Source organism: Equus asinus, chromosome 6, assembly GCF_041296235.1.
Source record: "Equus asinus isolate D_3611 breed Donkey chromosome 6, EquAss-T2T_v2, whole genome shotgun sequence".
In the NCBI taxonomy this organism is placed as follows: Eukaryota; Metazoa; Chordata; class Mammalia; order Perissodactyla; family Equidae; genus Equus; species Equus asinus.
This window is the reverse complement of record NC_091795.1, coordinates 65,570,040-65,592,119: the sequence shown is the minus strand read 5'-3', so window position 1 is coordinate 65,592,119 and position 22,080 is coordinate 65,570,040. Positions and strand designations below refer to the sequence as shown.

At 39.6% G+C, this 22,080-nt stretch overlaps 1 protein-coding gene across 6 annotated transcripts in view; it reads left to right on the top strand.

The window, feature by feature from the left end:
* SLC3A1 (solute carrier family 3 member 1) overlaps positions 1–22,080 on the top strand; it is a 52,356-nt gene that overhangs the window by 5,906 nt on the left and 24,370 nt on the right. For 2 of the 6 annotated variants that reach the window (XM_044772339.2, XM_044772338.2), the window contains exons 3-7: positions 7,084–7,208; positions 12,751–13,212; positions 16,298–16,477; positions 16,625–16,779; positions 20,620–20,745. In XM_044772339.2, coding sequence (XP_044628274.1) covers positions 12,783–13,212; positions 16,298–16,477; positions 16,625–16,779; positions 20,620–20,745 — 891 coding nt within the window. In that variant the 5' untranslated portion in view covers positions 7,084–7,208; positions 12,751–12,782. Of the gene's footprint in view, positions 1–3,777; positions 4,101–7,083; positions 7,209–7,790; positions 7,905–12,750; positions 13,213–16,297; positions 16,478–16,624; positions 16,780–20,619; positions 20,746–22,080 lie in introns of those variants that run through there. The other 4 variants (XM_044772337.2, XM_044772344.2, XM_014833468.3 and 1 more) reach the window with 4 other exon arrangements.

The following is a 22,080-nucleotide window of genomic DNA, read 5'->3' as shown; positions in this document are numbered from 1 at the left end:
AGTGGTTAAGTTCACACGCTCTGCTTCAGTGGCCCAGGGTTTCGTGGGTTCGGATCCTGGGTGCGGACATGGCACAGCTCATCAGGCCACGCTGAGGTGGCGTCTCACATGCCACAACTAAAAGGACCCACAACTAAAATATGTAACTATGTAATGGGGGGATTTGGGGAGAAAAAGCAGGAAAAAATATCGGCAGCTGTTGTTAGCTAAGGTGTCAATCTTTAAAAAAAAAATTTTTTTTTTAGTTTAAAGGACTCTGGTATATAGATAAAGCCTGGTGTAGAGAGAAGCTAAAACTTCAGAAAGAGTGAAGACAGAGTATTATACAGTCACACATGGGCCCTTTAAATCATTAGGGATGTGTTGTACAGATTCTCTCAATCAAACATGGCTTTGAAATAATTGCCCACATATAAAATTTGGGAAATTTTACATATTAATACAGATTTCCAGCTTCTCTGGAAAAAATAGATGTGTCAATCTTGATTCTCCATTATCGCTGGAGCTGAGCGGCTGCTGCCGCTTGAGACAGAGCATGAGCCTTCTGGTTCACCACCATCCCCAGCACCTTCTGCTGCATCTCACCCTGCCCACTTGCTCATTTATGTGTACCATCTCAATCCTGTGGGCTTTTGCCCTCACAGCCTCATGCAGGTGCAGTCCAGGTACCACAGCACTGGCATCACCTGGGAAGTGATTCGAAATGCAAAATCTCAGGCTCTGCCCAAAATCTACTGAATCAGAATCTGCATTTTAACAAGACCTCCAGGAGATTCATATGCAGGTTAAAGTTTGAGAAGCCTTCCTGGAGATGATCTCCAAGGTTCTTTCCCCAACAAGACTCTGAATGTTGACCTTGGGCAAAGCCCTGGACTACCCACTGTGCTAATAGGTACAGCTCTGTCTTCTGGGGTGGGAGAAGCAAATGGAATCATACCTTGAAACAACTGCCATTATAAGGATGAATATACAAATGAATAACACAGACGAGTTCTGGGAGGGCCAGATCCGTGTCCATTGGAGAGAGATTGGGGAGTAGGGGCAGGGCCCGTGGAGCAGGGCCTGTAAGAGAGGCAGGAACAAATGTCTGGAATGAGGTGTTCATAGTCTACACTGAGGGAACGAGGAGCATCTCTGGTTGACTGGAGCAGCGGGCCTGATTTTGAGATACTAAGAAAGAAAGAAGATAAGAAATATAGTATGGACGTATTTGTACCTTAGACTTCTAGGCTAAGCTATTTGGACTTTGTTCTCTTTATAGTGAGGAGCCATTGACAGCTTTAGAGTTCTATGTGAGTGTTCTGAGATTAGTGGTCTGACAGATTGTGCTGTATGAGAAACTTTATTTTAAAGAGACATTCACAATGGTTTTATGTACATGCCTAGGTGTTGGAAAAGCAATGTCCTTAAAATATGGCATGTTTTGTGTCTTTTCTATCCATGTTTGTTCCTCTGATAGATGTTCTCAGAGACCCTCACACCCACCGCCCCAAGCCGTGCTAAACATTTCCTGGCTTCGAGTCAGGCCTGGCTGAGAGAGCATCCATTAAAGGTCAGGGAGTTATAGAGCCTCCCCCAGAAATGCTGGGTCTGGCCTGGGAATTGAGGAATTCACTCAACATCCAAGAACCACATTTCCCGGCTGTAGATTACAAAGAATGATGTTTGTGTTCCAATGAAGTTCTAACACACAGTGTTCTCAGATGACTGTAGCATTTTGAAAGTAGCATGTGATTCATGCTCTTTGAATTCGCAGCGAAACTATTCGTGGCAGTATAGCTGTCAATGCTAATAATTACAAGTTTTCCAGAACAGCTCAGTGTGTCTGAATTTGAAATACTTGTCACAGGGTAGGTAACTTGGCATTTAACTGTTGGGTAATCTTTTTCAATAGAACTTTGTTAAAGACCAGATATTATGTGTCATTGTTTCTTTTGTGATTCTGGACTTTTTTGAGAACAATGTCTTTAAGCATTAAGGAATTGAAACACTCTAAGGTTAAAACCCTTTGTAAATCAGCCCATTACACTGTGGATTCAATTACATTGTTGGCCAATGATGTCACGTAAGGACCTAATTATGCTTTTTTCTTTGTGTGTTGTTTTTTTTTTTGTAATGTCTGGTGGATTGGCCACCAGGAAGGCACACTGGTGAAGTGTTACTATTAATAGCAATGACTTTGGGTTGATAATGGCCACAGAAATCCCCTAGCTGTGATTGTCACAAACTTGGGTCCGAGATACACAGAAACACTTGTCTCTTCGTCAGGCTGAAGCACCAGCTCAGCTGCACCTGGTGCTGTAAGTGCCTGTTGAAAATACAAATTAAAACATCGTTACAACTCAACAACAAAAAATCAAATAACCTTATTAAAAAATGGGCAAAGGACTTGAATAGACATTTCTCCAAAGATGATAAACAAATATGGCTAACAAGCATATGAAAGATGCTCGACATCACTAATCATCAGAGAAATGCCAATCAAAACCACAATGAGATATCACCTCACAGCCATTAGGATGGCCACTATAAAAAAAAAAAAACACCCAGAAAATAATGACTGTTGGCGAGGATGTGGAGAAATTGGAGCGCTTGTGCTTTGTTGATGGTATTGCAAGGTGGTGCAACTGCTATGGGAAACAGTATGGAGTTTCCTCAAAAAATTAAAAATAGGACTGCTGTGTGATCCAACAATCCCACTTCTGGCTGTATAGCCACAAGAATTAAAAGCAGGGTCGTGAAGACGTATCTGTACAACCATGTTCATAGCAGCATTGTTCACAGTAGCCAAAAGATGGATGTCTTTCGTCTGGATGGCAAATGTCTGACAGATGAATGGATAAACAAAATGTGGTATATATATATCAATGGAATATTATTCAGTCTTTTCTTTTTTTTGAGGAAGATTAGCTCCAAGCTAACATCTGCCACCAATCCTCCTCTTTTTGCTGAGGAAGACTGGCCCTGAGCTAACATCTGTGCCCATCTTCCTCTAATTTATATGTGGGTTGTCTGCCACAGCATGGCTTGCCAAGTGGTGCAGTAGGTCTGCACCCGGGATCTAAACCAGCGAACCCTGAGCTGCCAACGCAGAACGTGTGGACTTAACTGCTTCACCACTGGGCCGGCCTCTCTTATTCAGTCTTAAAAAGGAAGGAAATCCTGTCACATGCTACAACATAGGTGAACCTTGTGGACATTATGCTTAGTGAAACAAGCCAGTTACAAAAGGATAAATACTGTATGATTCCGCTTACAGTTAAATTCACAGAAATGGAAAGTAGAGGGGTGGTTACTAAGGGCTGTGGGGAGGGAGAAAAGTTGTTTGATGGGCATAGAGTTTCAGATTTGCAAGAGGAGTAAGTTGTGGAGATCGGTTTCACAACCTTGTGAATATACTTAGCATTTCTGAACTGTACACTTTAAAATGGTTAGGATGGTATATCTTGTGTGGTTTTTTTACCACAATTTAAAAAAACGTTGCTAAGGTACATGAGACATTAATTGGATTAGTAGCCCAATTAATGGCTTCCCTTTATCCATGTCCTTTGCGTCATAACTTGTTAGTCCCTTCACACATGGACGCTGAGCTTGGTATGTAAAGTACAATCAAAAAAGTGCTGGGAACACTTATGTGGTGACAGACAAGAAATAATGTACAACTTAAATTTCACAATGATGTAAACTATTATGAACGTGATAAAAAAAAGTGCTACGTGACTTCTGAGGCTAGGTCACAAAAAAGACACATTTTCTGCCTTGCTTTCTCTGTTCAAGTGGGACACCCACATTTGGGACAAAGCCAGAATGCTATGAGGAAGCCCGAAGTAGCCAATGTGGAGAGACTACACAGAGAGGTCCATGTGGAGAGAACTGAGATCCCCTAGCCGATTGCCAGCATCAACTTCACCAAAGAGATGTGTGGATGGCAAATAAGCACTGAAAAGATATTCTACATCATTAGTCATTAGGGATATACAAATTAAAATCACAGTGAAATACTGCTACCTACCTACTAGAATCACTGAAATTAAACAGACTGAAAATAGCAAGTGCTGACAAGGATGTGGAAGAAGTGGAATGCTGATACACTGCTGAAGGTAACGTAAAATGGTACAACTTTCTAAAATAGTTTGGCAGTTTCTTAAAAGGTTAAACATATACCTACCGTATGATCCAGCCATTCCACTCCTAGGGAAGAGAAAAAGAGAAAAGAAAGCTATATCCTTACAAAGACTTTTAAATGACTGTTCATAGCAGTTTTGTTTATAACAGTCAAAAACTGGGGGAAAAAAAACCCAATGTTCAGTTATAAGCAGTGGTATTTTCATACAATGAAATACTACTCAGCAATAAAAAGGAATTAACTAAACAACAATGAGATACCACTATACTTGTATTAGAATGGCTACTATCCAAAAGATTGACAACACTAAATGTTAGCAAGGATGTAGAGCAACAGGAATTGTCATTCATTGTTGGGAATGCAAAATGGTACAGCCACTTGGAAAGACAACCTGGAAGTTTCTTACAAAGCAAAATATAATCTTACTGCACAATCCAGCAGTTACACTCCTTGGTATTTACCAAAATGAGTTGAACACTTATGTCCACACAAAAACCTGCACCTGATTGTTTTGAGTAACCTTATTCATAATTTCCAAAACTTGGAAGCAACTAAGATGCCCTTCAGTAGATGAATAGAGAAACAAACTGTGGTATATCCAGACAATGGAATATTATATGGCACTAAAAAGAAATGATCTGTTAAGCCACAAAAAGATATGGAGGAAACTTGAATGTATATTACTAAGTGAAAGAAGCCAGTACGAAAAGGTTTATACTGTATTATTCCATCTATACAACGTTCTGGAGAAGGCAAAACTATAGAGACAGTAAAAAGATCAGTGGTTGTCATGGGTACAAGGGGGAGAGAGGGATGAATAGATGAAGCACAGGATATTTTTAAGAAAGTGAAACTATTCCATATGCTACTGTAATGATTAATACATGACATATGTATTTGTCAAACTGGGCAACACGAAGAGTGAACGTTAATGTAAACTATGAACTTTAGTTAATAACGTATCAATATTGGTTCATCAATTGTACATCAAATGTACTACACTAATGCAAGATGCTAATAATAAAAGAATTGTGGGAGTAGGGGGAGAGGAGTGTATACAGGAACTCTCTGTAATTTCTGCTCAGTTTTTCTGTAAAACTACACTGCTCTAAGAAAAAAAGCTTATTCGCTAATAAAAAAGAATGAAATATTGATACACACAAGATGGATAAATGTCAAAATAATTATACTGAGGGAAAGAAACCAGACAAAAAGTGCATACTTTATGTATGATTCTGTTTATATAAAATTCCAGAAAATGCAAGCTAATCTATAGTGATAGAAAGCAGATCAGTGGTTGCCTGGAGACGTGTGGGGAGTGGGGTGCTGGGGGTGTAGGGAGGGGTAGGAGGGAAAGAGTACAAAGGGGCAGGAGGAGGAAACTTGAAAATTATAGACGTGTTCATTATATTGATTGTGGTGATGGTTTCATGAGTGTACACACATGTTAAAACCTATCAAATGGTATACTTTAAATGAGTTTATTCTATGTCAGATATCCCTCAATAAAGCTGTTTTTTGAAGGCCACACCCAAAAAGTAACCCAACAATTTATTAATTTCCCTGGCGTGATAGTTGTTGAGGAGGCTGTGTGGCTGACCTGGACTAGGCTCCGCTGATCCCAGCTGGGCTTGCTCAAGCATCTGTGGTCCGTTGGCTGGCTGCCTGGGGACTGGCTGGTCTAGAAGCCCCTGGATGGGAAGATCCCACACTCTTGCACATCTCCCAAATCTCTCCCGCATCCTGCAGCAGGCTAGCCTGGGTGTAAACTCTTGGTGATGGCAGCAGTCCAAAAGAGGAGCAGAAATGCACAAACACTTTTTAAAGCCTCTTTGTGTGTCAAGTTTGTTATTGTTTCATTGGCCAAAGCAAACCACATGTCCAAGCCCAGACTGTGGCAGAGACTAAGAAATTATGGGGCTGGGCCAGTCCAATGGCGCAGCGGTTAAGTTCACACGTTCCACTTCGGTGGCCCGGGGTTCGCTGGTTTGAATCCCGGGTGCAGACATGGCACTGCTTGGCAAGCCATGCTGTGGTAGGCGTCCCACATATAAAGTAGAGGAAGATGGACACGGATGTTAGCTCAGGGCCAGTGTTCCTCAGCAAAAAAAGAGGAGGATTGGCAGCAGATGTTAGCTCAGGGCTAATCTTCCTCAAAAAAAAAAAAAAGAAAAGAAATTATGGGGCAAAAGGCATGGATACAGGGATGCCATTAATTGGGCAATTAATTAATTAATGCAATTAATCTATCATGGAATTTAACAATGTTTTAATTTGTGTTTTTTAATTTCATCAAGAAGGTACTCTCCTGCAATGACTTTTATGTGATGTTAATTTCATATATATCTTTTGCAATCTCTTTTAATCTTTTTTTTTTTTTTTAAAGATTTTATTTTTTTCCTTTTTCTCCCCAAAGCCCCCCGGTACATAGTTGTATATTCTTTGTTGTGGGTCCTTCTAGTTGTGGCATGTGGGACGCTGCCTCAGCATGGCTTGATGAGCAGTGCCATGTCCGCGCCCAGGATTCGAACCAACGAAACTCTGGGCCGCCTGCAGCGGAGCGCGAACTTAACCACTCGGCCACGGGGCCAGCCCCCTCTTTTAATCTTTTATTGAATGTAATTTAGCTATTGATTTTATATGTTTGCATTAATTCTTTATATGTGAAGGAAAGTAAATTTTCATTGTGACATTTGTCACAGTTTCATGTCCTGTTAACATTTCTTTTGCTATTTGTTTTGTCACATTTGGTTATCAAAATGTTTTAAAATAGTTTAACTGCCGGCAAAAACGTGTTTAAATATTCTTGCATTTCAATGGTTATATAAGTTGAACTTCTCTCTCTTCCTGGGACAAATCTATTTTTCTGTTTCCCTCTAATTGGAACTGTTTTAAAAACCATTTTGCTTTAGACTATATTTATAACATTAACCCTGGAACCAAATTAAATTTTACAGTGAGGGAACAGAGGCTTAAAGAAGCTGGCAGATTTGTCTGAGATCGAGCAGAGAGCAAGTGGTAGAGGCACGGCTTGAATCTCACTTCTTCTGACTTAAAATTTCACTCATTGAACTGTACCAAGGTAAGAATATTTGACTAAGTGATAAAAATCTATGTTTTTGTGCAGAGTATACTTTCCACTTTCTCTTCCTCTTCCTCCGCCTCCTGCTTCTTTGGCATAGGGTTAGGTCTATCCATCTTTAAGGGACTATTCTTTTATTCATTTAATAATGTATCAGGCACCGAGCTAGATGCTGGGAGCTTAAAGGTGACTATGCTGCAGATCCTACCCTTAGCTCACAGAGGCTGTAAACAGGTCAATAAAATATGGAAAATGTTTCTTCTATTGTAAATGTTCACAATTCTGACAGGTTACATGCCATGTGTCACTTTGCTGGGTTTGCTGCTGAGTAGAAGTCTTTATGGTATGATGGCTTTGAAAGTCATTGTATATATGTATTTTTTTTTTCATTGATTGCTGCTTTCTATATGTTTCTTTCTATAACTGCAAGATGTTTCTGGCTCCTGTGGTATTCCTCATTATTCTGTTTTCTAGATATTTTATTCTTTTTTGCTCTATTATCGTGATTGTGTAACTCACTTGGAATTTGAGTTTATTGAGCGAGTTTATCTTCATTATCTCTGATTCTTGGTTCTGATTATCTGAGTTAGCTCTTAAAGCTTCCTTAGTGTTCTTCTTCCGTATTCGTGTTTACAAGTTTAAACAGTAGTGTGTTTGGCTTCTACAATCAATATTTCGTTTTAAATCTCCTGGAAAGTAAGTAATACCGATACCTTTGTACTGGCTTGGAATTCTCAGCTTTGTAGGTATCTTCTCCAGATTACTGCCCACTTCCTCTTCCTTCTAGTGTTTCAGTGAATCCATGTTTTCTTTCTGCTTTTCGAAGTTTGCTTTTTTCTCTTTCTTTTAGATATGGGATGTTTATAAATTTTGGGTGGCTATTGCTAGGAGTCACCTTATACGGAACTTTACCACCTGACGGGAAGTTCTAGGTAGACTCTCAACTCGGGGTTCCCTAAATAATTTTTTTCCAATGGACGAGTAACACATATTTGTTACAAAAAAATTAGAAAAATCTGAAAAAGTTTAAAGTACAAAATGAATGTCACCCATAATTTTAGAACCCAGAGATAAACACTAAACATGTTTTCTAATAGGACTTTACAAACATGTATGAATTTTTTTTTCACATAATTGGGATAATTTCTTTATATCCTGCATTTTCTCACTCAACATGCTAATGTGGGATTTCTTCCATGTCGTTAAAAATCTTTGAAAATATGCTTAATGACTAATATTCTATCACATGGATGTACAATAATTTATTTAGTTAGTCTGGTATCATTGAACACTTTGGTTGTTTCCAATGTTTGCTATTATGAATAACACTGTAATTAATAAGCTTTATTATACATAAATTTTTGTCCCTGTCTTGAGTTATTTCCTTAAGATAGATTTTTTTTGAACTGGAATTACTGAGTTAAAGGAAATGAACATTTTCTCCCCTCTCTTTATTACAAAAGTCATATATGCTGGGGCAATTAAGTTGGTCAGAGTCAAGTGAAAAGTAAAAGTCCAAGGATTATTGTCATCCTTCTCTTATTCTCAGTTTCCAGTCAACCACTAGCTGAAGATTCAATATGCACACACACATGCATGTACCTTTTTTCCCCCACACCATTCTGATTGTACTGCACATACTGTTTTAAAACAGTTCTTCCACTTTACACTATATTTTAAGCATTTTTTGTTATCAGCACAGATAAATAAACTTGTTCTTTGTAGGAGCTATGTGGTATTCCATTGTCTGAATATGTCGTAATTTATGTAGATAATTCCGTATTGATGGATATTTAGATTGTTTCCAATTTTGTTGCAGTGTTCATCCTTGTGCATATTTCTTACTGGTTACATCACTGAGATAAAGTTTTAGCAGTGTAGTTTCAGAGTTGAAGGTTATGCAATTTATAATTTTGACATATACTCCTAAATTGTTCTCCACAAAGGTTGCACTAGTTCACATTCCCACCACAAATGTATGAGAGTGCTGGTTCCCTATTTTGATGTTTTGATGCTGGGTATTATCAAACTTTCTCATTTTGGCCAAAATTATACTTTAAATGTAGTATATCCTTTTTATTTTTATTTCTATGTCTTTAATTTTTAGTGAAATTTACATTTCATGTTTATTAACCACTTGTATTTTTTTCTGTCAACTGTTTATATCTTTTGTCCATTTTTCTATTTTCCAGTGTTAATTTGTATAATCAATTTCTATATTATGGAAATTAGTTTGTCATATTTGTGAAAATCTTTTCTTCCAGCTTGCCATTTGCCTTTTATCTTTGTGGATTGTTCTGTTTGTTTTCAATTTTTGGAATAAAATTTACCAGTTTTTTCCTTTATGGGGTCTAGGTTTTGTATTTTGTGTTACGTTTAGGAAGGCTTTCTAACTCCAAGATTATTTTTTTAAAATACACAAATTTCTGTCTAGCATTTTTACAGTTTTACTTTTACTTTTAAATCTGATCCACATAAAACTTATCTTGGGGGCCAGCCCCGTGGCCGAGGGGTTAAGTTCGTGCGCTCTGCTGCGGTGGCCCAGGGTTTTGCCAGTTCAGATCCTGGGCACAGACATGGCACCGCTCATCAAGCCATGCTCTGGCAACATCCCACATACCACAACTAGAAGGACCCACAACTAAAAGAAATGTACAACTATGTACTGGGGGGCTTTGGGGAGAAAAAGGAAAAATAAAATCTTTTAAAAAAAACCAAACAAACATTTTGATGTCAGGAATAAGGTAAGCTGTATAGCTTTATTTTCTTTTCCAAATAGCTATCCAGTCGTCCAACATCATTCACTAAGTAATCTTTCCTTTCCTCACTGATGGGAAATGTTGCCTTATCTTATTCTAAATTCCCTTCTGTATAGGGCTCTATTTTGGGTGAATCCAATCTGTTCAGTTGATCTTTTGACTTAATCCCTTCTTTAGTATCAACTCTTTATTTTTCTGGAGTTTTTATTTTAAAATCTGGCAGGATTAAAATTCATGATACACATTGTGACATTACTTTCTAGAATTATGATGTCACTTCACACGGGACCCTTGCCGGCACTATTATCTTTTAGAAGTTCTTTGCCATTGTGATTGAAAATGCTTGTTTATTTCTCTGATATTAGGGAGTTGATTTGTGTGAAATGTCTGTTTATATTCTTTTTTCCAAGTTTTCTACTGAAATTTATATTTTTAAATTGATATTATGAAATTTCATATAGGTATACATATTGTCTAACAAAATATACATACCTTTAACGTTAAAGACATAAGTTCTTTGGCATATTTGTTACCAATATATTTCACAATTTGTCATATGATCTTCAGTTAGTATGTTTTGTAATATAATAAATTCAAAAATTTTCAATAAATTCAAGCAATCTTCTTTTGTAGTTACTTTTATCGTTTAAAAAAACTTCCCACCAGAGACAGAATAATTATTCCAGATTGTTTTTTAAAAGATTCTAGTTTATATGTTCTGGAATTTCAAAGTAGCATTGTTGTTATTTTAAATAAAATGTAGAGAAGTTGAAATGGAACATTTCTGTCATGAAAGCATATTGATATGATGTGAGTTTTTCTGCATTTATATGATTGTACACTTAGAATTTAAGAATTTATAATTAAAAGTTATTTCTTATAACTTAAAATTATCTTAAAACTGTGGGTATTTTTGCACACTGTTTTTTCCCCAAATAGTAACTGAATTTCAAGAATTAGCTCCTGTTGTGAAAATTATCCTTATGTGTTTGAGATAAAGCAATTTCAAGATATAAAAGATAAATTCCTTTGATTTTTAAAAAGTACACAATATGCATAATTAGTAATAATGAGAGATGCCACTTATTGGATGCATTCAATGAGCTGGGTATTGGGATTTACTCATTTTTAAAAGCAACTTGTTCAAAATCAAATAGTTCATTTCTCTGTACCATATACTGCTGCTATGTCACTTTACAAAACAACAGGAATGTCAGGAATGCAAATAACATTTAAAAGAAAAAAACTTCTTGTTATCTGATCAAATGATTCATAGGGCTGTTTAAGTGTCATTGGTTAAATGAGAACAGTGAATCATCACATTCTTTGAAGGCTTACAGAATCTTCTAGGAAAGCGCACCTAACTTTAATGCGGTTATCTCACGGGGGCAAATGTTGCATTTTACACCTGTCAACGATTGAACAACTCTTTAGTGCTTGTGTGAAGAACTGTTTACTATTGGAAAGCACTTGAACTCCCTAGACGTGGAACCCTTTCTCCTCCTCAACCCCAATCTTTGGAAAGTGCGTCCAAGAATGGGCAGGCATTTCCTTCTCTGAAAATATCAAACAAGACTGAAGACACCTGGAGGCGAATTGAGCATGTAAATAGATATTTATAGGGTTGGCGTGAACTGAGATAAAATTAGCTTCAGTAACTTGGATTTGTAGGAAGAGAAGAGACCTTCAAAACAAAAGATATGGAAAAGCCTGTTTTCCCTTGCAAAATTCAGTATTTGTTTCTTTTTCTCATACCTAGCTAAAAGAAAAATTTTTTTTTTTTAAAGATTTTATTTTTTCCTTTTTCTCCCCAAAGCCCCCCGGTACATAGTGTGTCTTTTTCGTTGTGGGTCCTTCTAGTTGTGGCATGTGGGACGCTGCCTCAGCGTGGCTTGATGAGCAGTGCCATGTCTGCGCCCAGGATTCGAACCAACGAAACACTGGGCCGCCTGCAGCATAGCGCGCGAACTTAACCACTCGGCCACGGGGCCAGCCCTGCTAAAAGAAAAATTTTAAAGCTAATTGTTTTATTGTGGTAAAATATATATAACATAAAATTTACTACTTTAACTTTTGTGAGTGTGCAGTTCAGTGGCATTAAGTACATTTACATCTTTGTGCAACCATCAACACCATCCACCTCCAGAACTTTTTCATCATCCCAAATGTAACCTCTGTCCTCATTAAATAACTCCCCAGCAGCCGCCTCCTCCCAACCCCGGTAAGCTCCCTTCTACTCTCTGTCTCTATGGATTTGTCTAGGCACCTCGTGTAAGTGGATACAATATCCATCCTTTTCTGTCTGGCTTCTTTCACTTAGCATAATGTTTTCAAGGTTCATCCATGTTGTAGCATGTCAGAATTTCCTTCCTTTTTAAAGCTGAGTAATATGCCACTGTATTCATATGTCGCATTTTCTTTGTCTATTCATCTGTTAATGGGCACTTGGCTTGTTTCCACCTTTTGACTATTGTGAATAATGCTGCTGTGGACATTGGTTATTTAATCAAGTAACATCTTAAGTTGCAGTGGAACCCTGCCTCTTTTTCCCATTTCCCCTCCTCTCAGCCCCTTGACCAGTTCAGGTCTGAGCCCCCTCAGTGTTGTGACTGTAGCTATATCAGCCTCAGGGGTGTAAACAGAATATTTTTATAACCCCCCTTTACCTTTACCCTTTCTTCCTTGGCTGGACTTTGTCCAGCCAGGTTTATTTATAAACCACGTAAAGCTCATTAACACAGCCAAGCATTTCAGCCAGCTCCCTTCCCACCTCTGTATTTCAGGAAGGCACTCTGCAGGGGTAAGACCGTGAGACATGGCTGAGGACAAAAGCAAGAAAGACTCCATCGGAATGAGTATAAAGGGAGGCCAGACAAACAACGGGTTTGTCCAAAATGAAGACATCCTAGAGAGGGACCCGGATCCAGACAGCCCAGCCGACAGCCCACAGCACACTGCCCTGCACATCCTTGGCCCCACAGAGCCCGACCTGAAGGACATCCGGCCCTATGCAGGGATGCCCAAGGAGGTGCTATTCCAGTTCTCGCACCAGGCCCGCTACCGGGTGCCCCGGGAGATCATCTTCTGGCTCACGGTGGCTTCTGTGCTTGTGCTCACTGGGGCCACCATAGCCATCATCGCCATCTCTCCAAAGTGCCTTGACTGGTGGCAGGCTGGGCCCATGTACCAGATCTACCCGAGATCTTTCAAGGACAGTGACAAGGATGGGAACGGAGATCTAAAAGGTGTGTGCCTGGGAAGAGTCTAGGGCTGGGCCAGGATGACATTGGTTTATGGCTCTCTGAATCCTTAAAAATGAATTATTCCTGAGTTGTGCAGTAAGCACATTCCAATATGACTGGCATGCCAAGTTTTTCCTTGTTTATGGTGTTTTTAAAAACCACTCAACAGAACTGGTAATTCTTCCCATAGAACAAAAGGCTACTTGCTGGAGACCTTTGAGCCTCCAGAGAGTTGTTTAATTTATTGCCCATGAAGTATGCCTGTGCTTAATGGGTCATCAGTTCTAACTTCTTACATGAGCAGGTTTCCTCCTGAAATGTTGCCTGTGTCTGTGCACTTTCTAGTTGATTATCTTTATAGTTGATATAGTTGATTATTGGGTTAAATATAGTTGATTATCTGATGTCTTTAAAAGGTGTAGGCTGAGTCTTTAAAGTTTAAATCCTGCAAAATGAAGGAAAGGAAAAAAAAAGCATAGCAGTGTGTATTGGTCATTACTTGAATTAGGATTATTTAAAACAATATTCAGGGGGCTGGCCCAGTGGGGTAGTGGTTAAGTTTATGCGCTGTGCTTTGGTGGCCCAGGATTTGTGGGTTTGGATCCCTGACAGGGACCTACACATTGCTCATCAAGCCATGCTGTGGTGGCATCCCACATACAAAATAGAAGATTGGCAGGAGATGTTAGCTCAGGGCCAATCTTCCTCACCAAAAAAAAAAAGAAAAGAAAAGAAAAAGAAAAAAACCCAACAATATTCATATTAGTAAAGAAAAATAATAAAGAATTACCTTTTTGAAGTTATGCTAATAATTTCCTAGTGAGTTATGTGTAAACATACTTATAATTTATTGCTTAAATTGGGATGCTTTAAAAAGTAAAATTATGCCTCACGGCAGGAACAAACTAGAACCGTCCTGGGCAGCTGGTTGATAAGGTCACTCTGGTTAAGGGCAACAATAAGAAACAATAAATAGCAAGGTTATTTTTGATAAAAATATTTGATTTGGACAAAATAAAACAGAATGATTTAATAGAGTGTGGGAAGTGGGAATGAGCTTAATCTAATTTTAAATCTTACACATAAACTCTTGAAACCTCCAGCTTTCCTTAATAACTAATAAAAGGCTTTTCTATTTCACACTCGCATCAATTTTCTCTCTTTTTTAATCTTCCTGCATCTTCACTAATTGAAATACTGTCTGTCTTTCCAGGTGCAGCTCTAACCCATGCCCTGCATTAGTCTGTGTGTAACCCCCTATTAGAGCTCGGCTCCCCTCCCTGAGCTCCTGGGGGGCTTTGCACCGTGTTTGTGGTACCCTCTGATATTGCCTTGGAACATGTCTGGTGACTTCCCTTCCACACCCCCGCCGCGCCACGTGGCCCTAGCACCTGCTGCCTTTTATGCAGTAAGCACTTCACGAAAGTGATTTTTTGATGGAATAGAGCTAGAATCCCTAAACTCCAAGGTACACTCCTCACTTCCTGGCCCTCCCTTGTAATCTCCTTCCAGATAACCCTAAATTCCCTAGACGTGGGGCAGCTTCTACTTAGCTCTTGTCGTTTCCAGTAACTTCTCCTGGAGGGACTGGCTGCTTCCTGTAATGGACAGGTATTTGTCGTTGAGGTCCTCGGGATTTTGTTGTCAATATCTGAAGAATCCCTTCCGGGTTTCAGTTTTTGGTGGCTGCCTTCTGTCCTCTGAATGTGGATCTGGGATCCCCTGTTTACTTGTGACTGTCCAGTCCCTTTGTTTTTATCATCCTGTTCCTTTGTGCCTGTTCTTAAGCTATATTGTACTGTTGTTCTGACTTAAATAAAAATCCTTTTGCTGCCAGTTGACACTCTGTGGGGTCTCACAGCCACCCATATGGGGGAAGTGAGGTACAAAGAGAGCAAAAGTAAGCAGCCTGATAGAGGGGAAGAGCTCTGTGCTTTGGTCTCAGTGACCTCCAGTCTGCTGTGTGCCCTCTGACAAGCTCTGACTGTAGGAAGCCACATAGGGTCCCACAGAAAGTTACTGGAGGTTGAATACCAGACTCAAGTCTCTGAATCTGCATTTAGGGCTCTGAACTAGGAGCAAAAAACACACTATCTGCTAACTATCCTGCAAAATTCCAAGATCAAAGTTTCATTCCGGTATCTCAGCCAAGTCTAGAATTCTGTTTTGTATAAATTCTTGGCTTCAGCACTGTCCGAAGGAAATAAAATGTGAATCACGTATATAATTGTAAGTTTTGTAGGAGCCACATTAAAAAAAGTAAAAAAGAAACGTGAAATTAATTTTAATAATATATTTTGTGTAATCCAATATATCCAATATATCATGTCAACATATAATCAATATCAAAATGTTAAGAAGATATTTTACAGTCTTTCTTTTCATACTGAGTCTTCAAAGTCCAATGTTTCACATTTATGGCACATCTTGGTTTAGACTAGTCACATTGCAAGTGCTCAAAGCCACATGTGGCGAGTGGCTGTTACACTGGACAGTGCAACTTAGATCGTGTGCCCATCAGCGGCCATGTATTATTCTTTGTACCTTGGCACTCAGCCCATCACCTGGCCTAGATTAGGCTCAAAAACCATGTGGAGAATAAATTAACAATACTGTCTTCTTGGCTTGAAATAGAAAATATGAACAAGCCACAGATAGATCTCTTTTTTTTGAGGAAGACTGGCCCTGAGCTATCATCCGTGCCCACCTTCCTCCATTTTATATGTGGGATGCCTGCCACAGCATGGCTTGATGAACGGTGCATAGGTCCATGCCTAGAATCCAAACTAGCGAATGCAGGGCTGCCAAAGCTGAGTGTGTGAACTTACCCGCTGTGCCACCTGGCCGGCCCCAGATTTTTTAATGTTATGCATCTATGTTAAAGGTCAAAGGTTATTGCTGAAAGACTAATTTCTTACTGTTTATAGAACTAGACCTTGCTATTTGAATTTCACTCAAATTCAACAAAATTCCAAATATTTCTGTCTCAATATAAATATTTCAATCTCAGCCATGTTCCTTTTACTTTTAATCCTTCAACTTAAAAACCAAATTACTTATTTTTCATGGCCTTGACTTTTTTCTTCAGGTATTCAAGATAAACTGGACTACATCGCAACTTTAAATATAAAAACTATTTGGATTACTTCATTTTATAAATCATCCCTTAAAGATTTCCGACATGGTGTTGAAGATTTCCGAGACATCGATCCCATTTTTGGAACAATGGAAGATTTTGAGAATCTGCTTGCAGCCATACATGATAAAGGTAAATTGAGTGGAAGATGAATGGGATGCGGGTGGAGGCTGGGGAAAGCATTTCTCCAAATGCTTACTTAAAGCGTTTTTTCCTTAACTGTCATCTATTTTTCTAATAGAATCTTTTCCTAACATTTGAAATGTTTTCACTTATTAGGTTTAAAATTAATAATCGATTTCATACCAAACCACACGAGTGATAAACATCCTTGGTTTCAGTTGAGTCGGACCCGGACAGGGAAATATACGGATTATTATATCTGGCATGACTGTACTCAGGAAAATGGTATAACCAAACCACCCAACAACTGGGTAAGTGCCAACTTGCCTGATTTACAAAGTGAAAATGGGCAGATCTCCAGGGATTAAACTGATTGTTTATAAAGTCCTTTTAAGGAAAAAATTAATTGGTATAGTTTACTGGAAGGGGAAAAAGTTTCCCAAAGAAATAGAAATAAGGTACCCAAGCCTCCTAATGTCATTTGGATTTCTGATTTCAGCGTAGAGCTGATGTGTTCTAGCAAATTAAAAGCTATAGTCTCTGTTAACCTCTCCTGCCCTCCTTCCCACCCTGTCTAACTTAGACTCCAGATCCCATTAGTTCAGTAACTGTGTTGCTACTTTCCAGACCCCTTTGCCTTTCTGACTTTTTGACTCCCTTGTCCAACAAAACCTTAGCCATAAATGAACCCTACCATCTACTTGTCTGCCTGAACCTTGGCATCTGAGGCTCTGGAGGCATCACATACTCATTATCCCCGTTTGAACTGAGCTGTCCAGAGTCTTCCTGGGAATTTGACCAAATCCACTTGATCAACACGCCCTTCCTCCTCTTCAAATATCCTACCTACCTCCTCCCCGTCTTATCACTCTCAGCAGCAAACTCTACTTCAAAGAGAGAATAGAAGCCATCAAACCTGCCTGTCCCCACTCCCGCCCTCTTCCGGTTCACTTCTTTTACAGCAGAAACCATGTCCCTCCTGGCTGGGGGTTACCAGATTTACAGATAAAAATTCAGGAAGCCTGATGAAATCTGAATTTTAGATAAACAATGCATAATTTCTTAGTATAAAATATTACATGAACCATACTCATATAAATAATTATTCATTGTTTATCTGAAATTCAGATTTAACTGGATGTCTTGTATTTTATCTGGCAACTCTACTCCTGTCCCAGTTCAGTCCTTCCGCCTGCTCTGGTTCATTTTCTCTCCTGCTTTCTGTGGAGCCTTTTACTCTGGATCATCTCTTCCCACTCCGCTCTCTCCTTCTCTCTTCTTGACCTTCTCCATGAACATTTAAGCAGGCTGGCTCCTGGGCATCAACTTTTAGATGACCCAAGGGTATTCAAAATTGACACCTATCAAAGCCATCTGTGAGATCTTCTCTTCCCAGCCTCCCGTATCCCAGGTTCAACGAATGGTCCCAAAATGCAGCCTGGTGGACGGGTCACCAGCAAGTCCTGGCAGTTTTACCTCCATAAGTTTTCTTTTTCCCAACCTACCCACTTGTTAAAATGATACTGAAATTAGCAAACATTTCCTAAATACTTACCATGTGCCAGGCTCTGTACTAAGTGTTTTTTATTTATTAATTCATTTAATCTACCCTACAACCCTATGAGCTAGGTTTTAATTTCTGTTTTGCAGATGAGCAGACTGAGACAAAGAAATGTTATGTACTTTGCCCAAGGTCACAAAGCTAGTAAATGAAAGGGCTGAGGACTGGATCTAGTCAGTCCAACTCCACAGTCTGCTTTCAAAAATTGCCACCCGTAGTTGAAACCATATCATCTCTTGCCTAGGGGACTGTAACAGCTGCCTCTTTTGGCATCCAGTTTTTCCATCCTTCCATCAATTCTCCACTGTAGCCAAAGTTGTGTGATTTTTAAAAAATGTAATAGTTGATACATTAAAAAAATATATGATAGATGTATAAACACCTGGTGGTTTAACCATACAATGGAACGCTACTCAGCAATCAAAGGGGGTGAACTATTGAATCACGCAGCAACATGGATGAATCTCAAAGTAACTCTGAAGAGTGAAAGAGTCCAGACCAAAAAAACACGCTACATGATTACACATACATGAAATTCTAGAAAATGCAAGCTTAACCTATAATGGCAGGAAGTAGACTAGTTGTTGCTTAGGGATGGGAGAGAGATGGAGAGGAATGGGAGAGTGGGATTAGGGATCACAAAGAATGGACCTGTTCACGATTTTGATTGTGGTGAGAGGTTCATATGTCAAAACTGATCACAATGTATGCTTTAAATATGTGTAGTTTATTGTATTCAGTTGTACCTGAATAAAACTATTTAAATATATACATAATATATTCCTAAGCTGGGGAAGATAATAATATAGTGAACATCAGTGAACCCATCCCCAAATTAAGACCTTGAACATAACTAGCACTGCTGAAACCACTGGGGGCTCCTCCCTGTCCCTCCCTATGCCTCCTCTCAGAGGTAACTACAACCTTGAATTTTGGGATTTTCTTTGTCCCTGCTTTTTGTTTTTGCCTATCCTACATATGCTACATTTAAAAAAAAAAATTTATTTAGTTTCTCCTGTTTTGAACTTCATGAAGTGCATGCTACATGTAGTCTTCTGTAAGTAGCTTTTTTTCACTCATTGGTTTTAATACTCATTCATGTAGTTTCTGGTAACTGTGGCCCATACATTTTCACTGTTGTATAATATTCCATTGCTTGAATATTCCATGATTTACTTATCTACCCTTCAGCTGATGGGTGGTTGGGTTCTTGCTAGTTTTTTTTACTATTACTAATGATGTTGTAAACGTTCTCATTAATCTATTTCTCCTGGGGCGCATGTGATGAGCTTCTTAAGAGTAAATGAAAGTGAAATTAAATGGAGTGAAATTGCTGGGTGCAGGATACCACATGCTCAACTCTACAAGATAATGCCAAATTGATTATCAAAGTGGGGATATCAATTTATATCCCCAACAGCAGTATAAAAAATTCACATTTTCATGAATTGCTGGCATTGCCAGACTGTAATTTTTACCAAGTGAACATAAATTGTTATCACATTGAAGTCTTAATTTTATCTGTACCTAATTACTAATGATGTTGAACATCTTTTCATACATTTATTCACTTGAGCTTCCATTTCTGTGAAATATCTGTTTTTTGTTTCTTTCTCCCATTTTTTTGTCAGATAGTTTGTCCTTTTGAAGTAGATTTGTGGAGTTCTTTTTGTATTCTGGATACCGGTATTTTCTTGGTTTATATATGCTGTAAATATCGTATCCTGGTTTGTGTCCAGGTGGGCCATGAGGTGAGCTGATGAGGGTGTGTTTCCTCGAAAGGCAGCAGCTACTACTTAGCTTCAGCCGGTTGTTGCCATGGAAATGCGGACCCAGGGTGACTGGGTCTTCCAACTCAAAAGAAAAAGATTAGATAAAATCCCTCGGTTTCTGAGTGTTGTCCAGATGTTCTCTTTAGCTGGAGGTGGACAAATGGCCCAAGTTGAGCCCTGAGGAACTGTCACATTTAGGGAACCTCAGAGTAGACTGAGAAAGAGTGGCAAGGGATGTGAGAGGGTCACCCAGGAGAGTCATGCTGTGGAGCCACGGATGTCAGCACCAGTGTCGGATGCTGCTGGATACCAACACTTGAAGTGGCTAGATTTCTTTTCTTCCTGAAGGCTAGTGGAGTTTTTAAGTGAATGATTCAAATACTTTTTGGAGGACACAGTTTAAATATTCACTCTATCTGGATTCAAACTCCAAGACCAATGGAATGTGTCTCTCTCCCAAGTTGACCATCATTTGCTTTTCTTCACAAACAGGGGTCCAGAGCCTGGACAGCAGGTTCAAGAAAATATGTTAGAAATATCTGCTCCTGAAGTTGCCCTTGACCTGCATTTGAGAGCGTTGCTTTGCTGTTGTGGTTGTTATGAACAGCTTCTCCTGCACAAACACGTCTCTAGGGGATTAGGCTAGCCGGTGGCATTGTAGGGAATTATTTTACCTAGTGCTCTCTCTAGAAGAAACATTCTGAAGATTTGTGCTCTCAGCCTCCTTGGGGCCAGGGATGGCAATTATCATTTCTTTGTGGGCAATACCATCATATGAATACTGCTAAGTAACTGATTTGCTATTTTCTGTTTGCTAGTTAAGCGTATACGGAAACTCCAGTTGGCACTTTGACGAAGTACGAAACCAATGTTATTTTCACCAGTTTATGAAAGAGCAACCTGATTTAAATTTCCGCAGTTCTGATGTTCAAGAAGAAATAAAAGTGAGTACAGACATCCACATAGACTTCTCTATTACAGGGGTGCTTAAGTGGTTATTTGATACACTTTACGTTGAACAATAATTGTGCAGGCAAAATCAAGTAGTGTAATTAAATTCTGGGATTAAGGAGTCTGATGCAAGTACAGACACTGAGACATGTCGATAGTTCCTTCCTCCCTCTAACCCGGAATAATTGAAATGGGAGGGAGACAGAGACTCCCGCTGCCTTAGCTCCCAGTTGCCCCTCTGCTGTAACGATGGGCTGCTACAGTGAGGTGGGCCAGAACATGGGCTCCGGGGGCTGGCTCCTGTGTCGGAACCAGTCCCGCCATTGGCTGCAGTGGGCTTCTGGGTGAGTTATTTGGCTTTGCTGTGTCTCAGATCCCTCATCTATGAAGAATGCTTGATGGCAGTATTTGTCTCATAGGACTTTTGGGACCATTAGATGAGATGACCCATGCTCAACACTTCTATATTCACTCAATAAACATTAACTTACTGTCTGCTCCATGCTAGGCCTTGTTCTAAGCAGTGGGAATGCATCAGTGAATAAAAGAAGCGCTGCCCTGAGGGAGTTTCGGGTCGACTAAGGGGAAGGCATTCAATGAACTAAATATATACCGTGTCAGGTGGTGATGAATGCTAAATGTGAGGGCGTGCCAGGGAGAACTTGGTCTGGAGACACTCCTCTGATGAGGCCCTGTTTCAACCAAAACCTGAAGTTTGAAAGGGAGCCATGTGAATATCTGGGGGAAGCGAATTTCAGGCTGAGAGAAGGGCAAACACAGAGCTCTCGAGGGCAGGGTGTGCTTCATGTGTTTCAGGCATGGCCTGGAGGCCAATGTGCAGGGCTGCCAGGTGTAGCAAATAAAACTACAGGATACCTAGTTAAATTTTAGTTTCAGACAAACAATGAGTAATGCAATATTTGGGACATATTTCCACTAAAAAATTATTCATTGCTTCTCTGAAGTTGAAACTTAACTGGGTGTCCTGTATTTTATCTGGCAACCCTACCAGTGCACTGGAGCGAAATGAGGGAGAGTTAGAGAGCTGAGGTCCAAAAAGTGAGATGGGGGCTGATCCTATCGGGCCTTGAGTGCTGTTGTGAGGGATACATGCTGAGCCGTTGAAGAATCCTCTGTGTCCCCTGCAGATTTCCTATGGTGACCCAGCTGAGAGCTGGTGGGGCTTGGCCTGTGTGGCCGAGGTTCCAGCAATACCTAACGCATAATTCACAATAAGCACGAGCTGTGTTGTTGTTCTGGTTATTGCTGCTCCTTGGTGATGGTGGGCAGGAATTTTGGTTATGAGGGTAGTGCTCTGAGATAGGGAG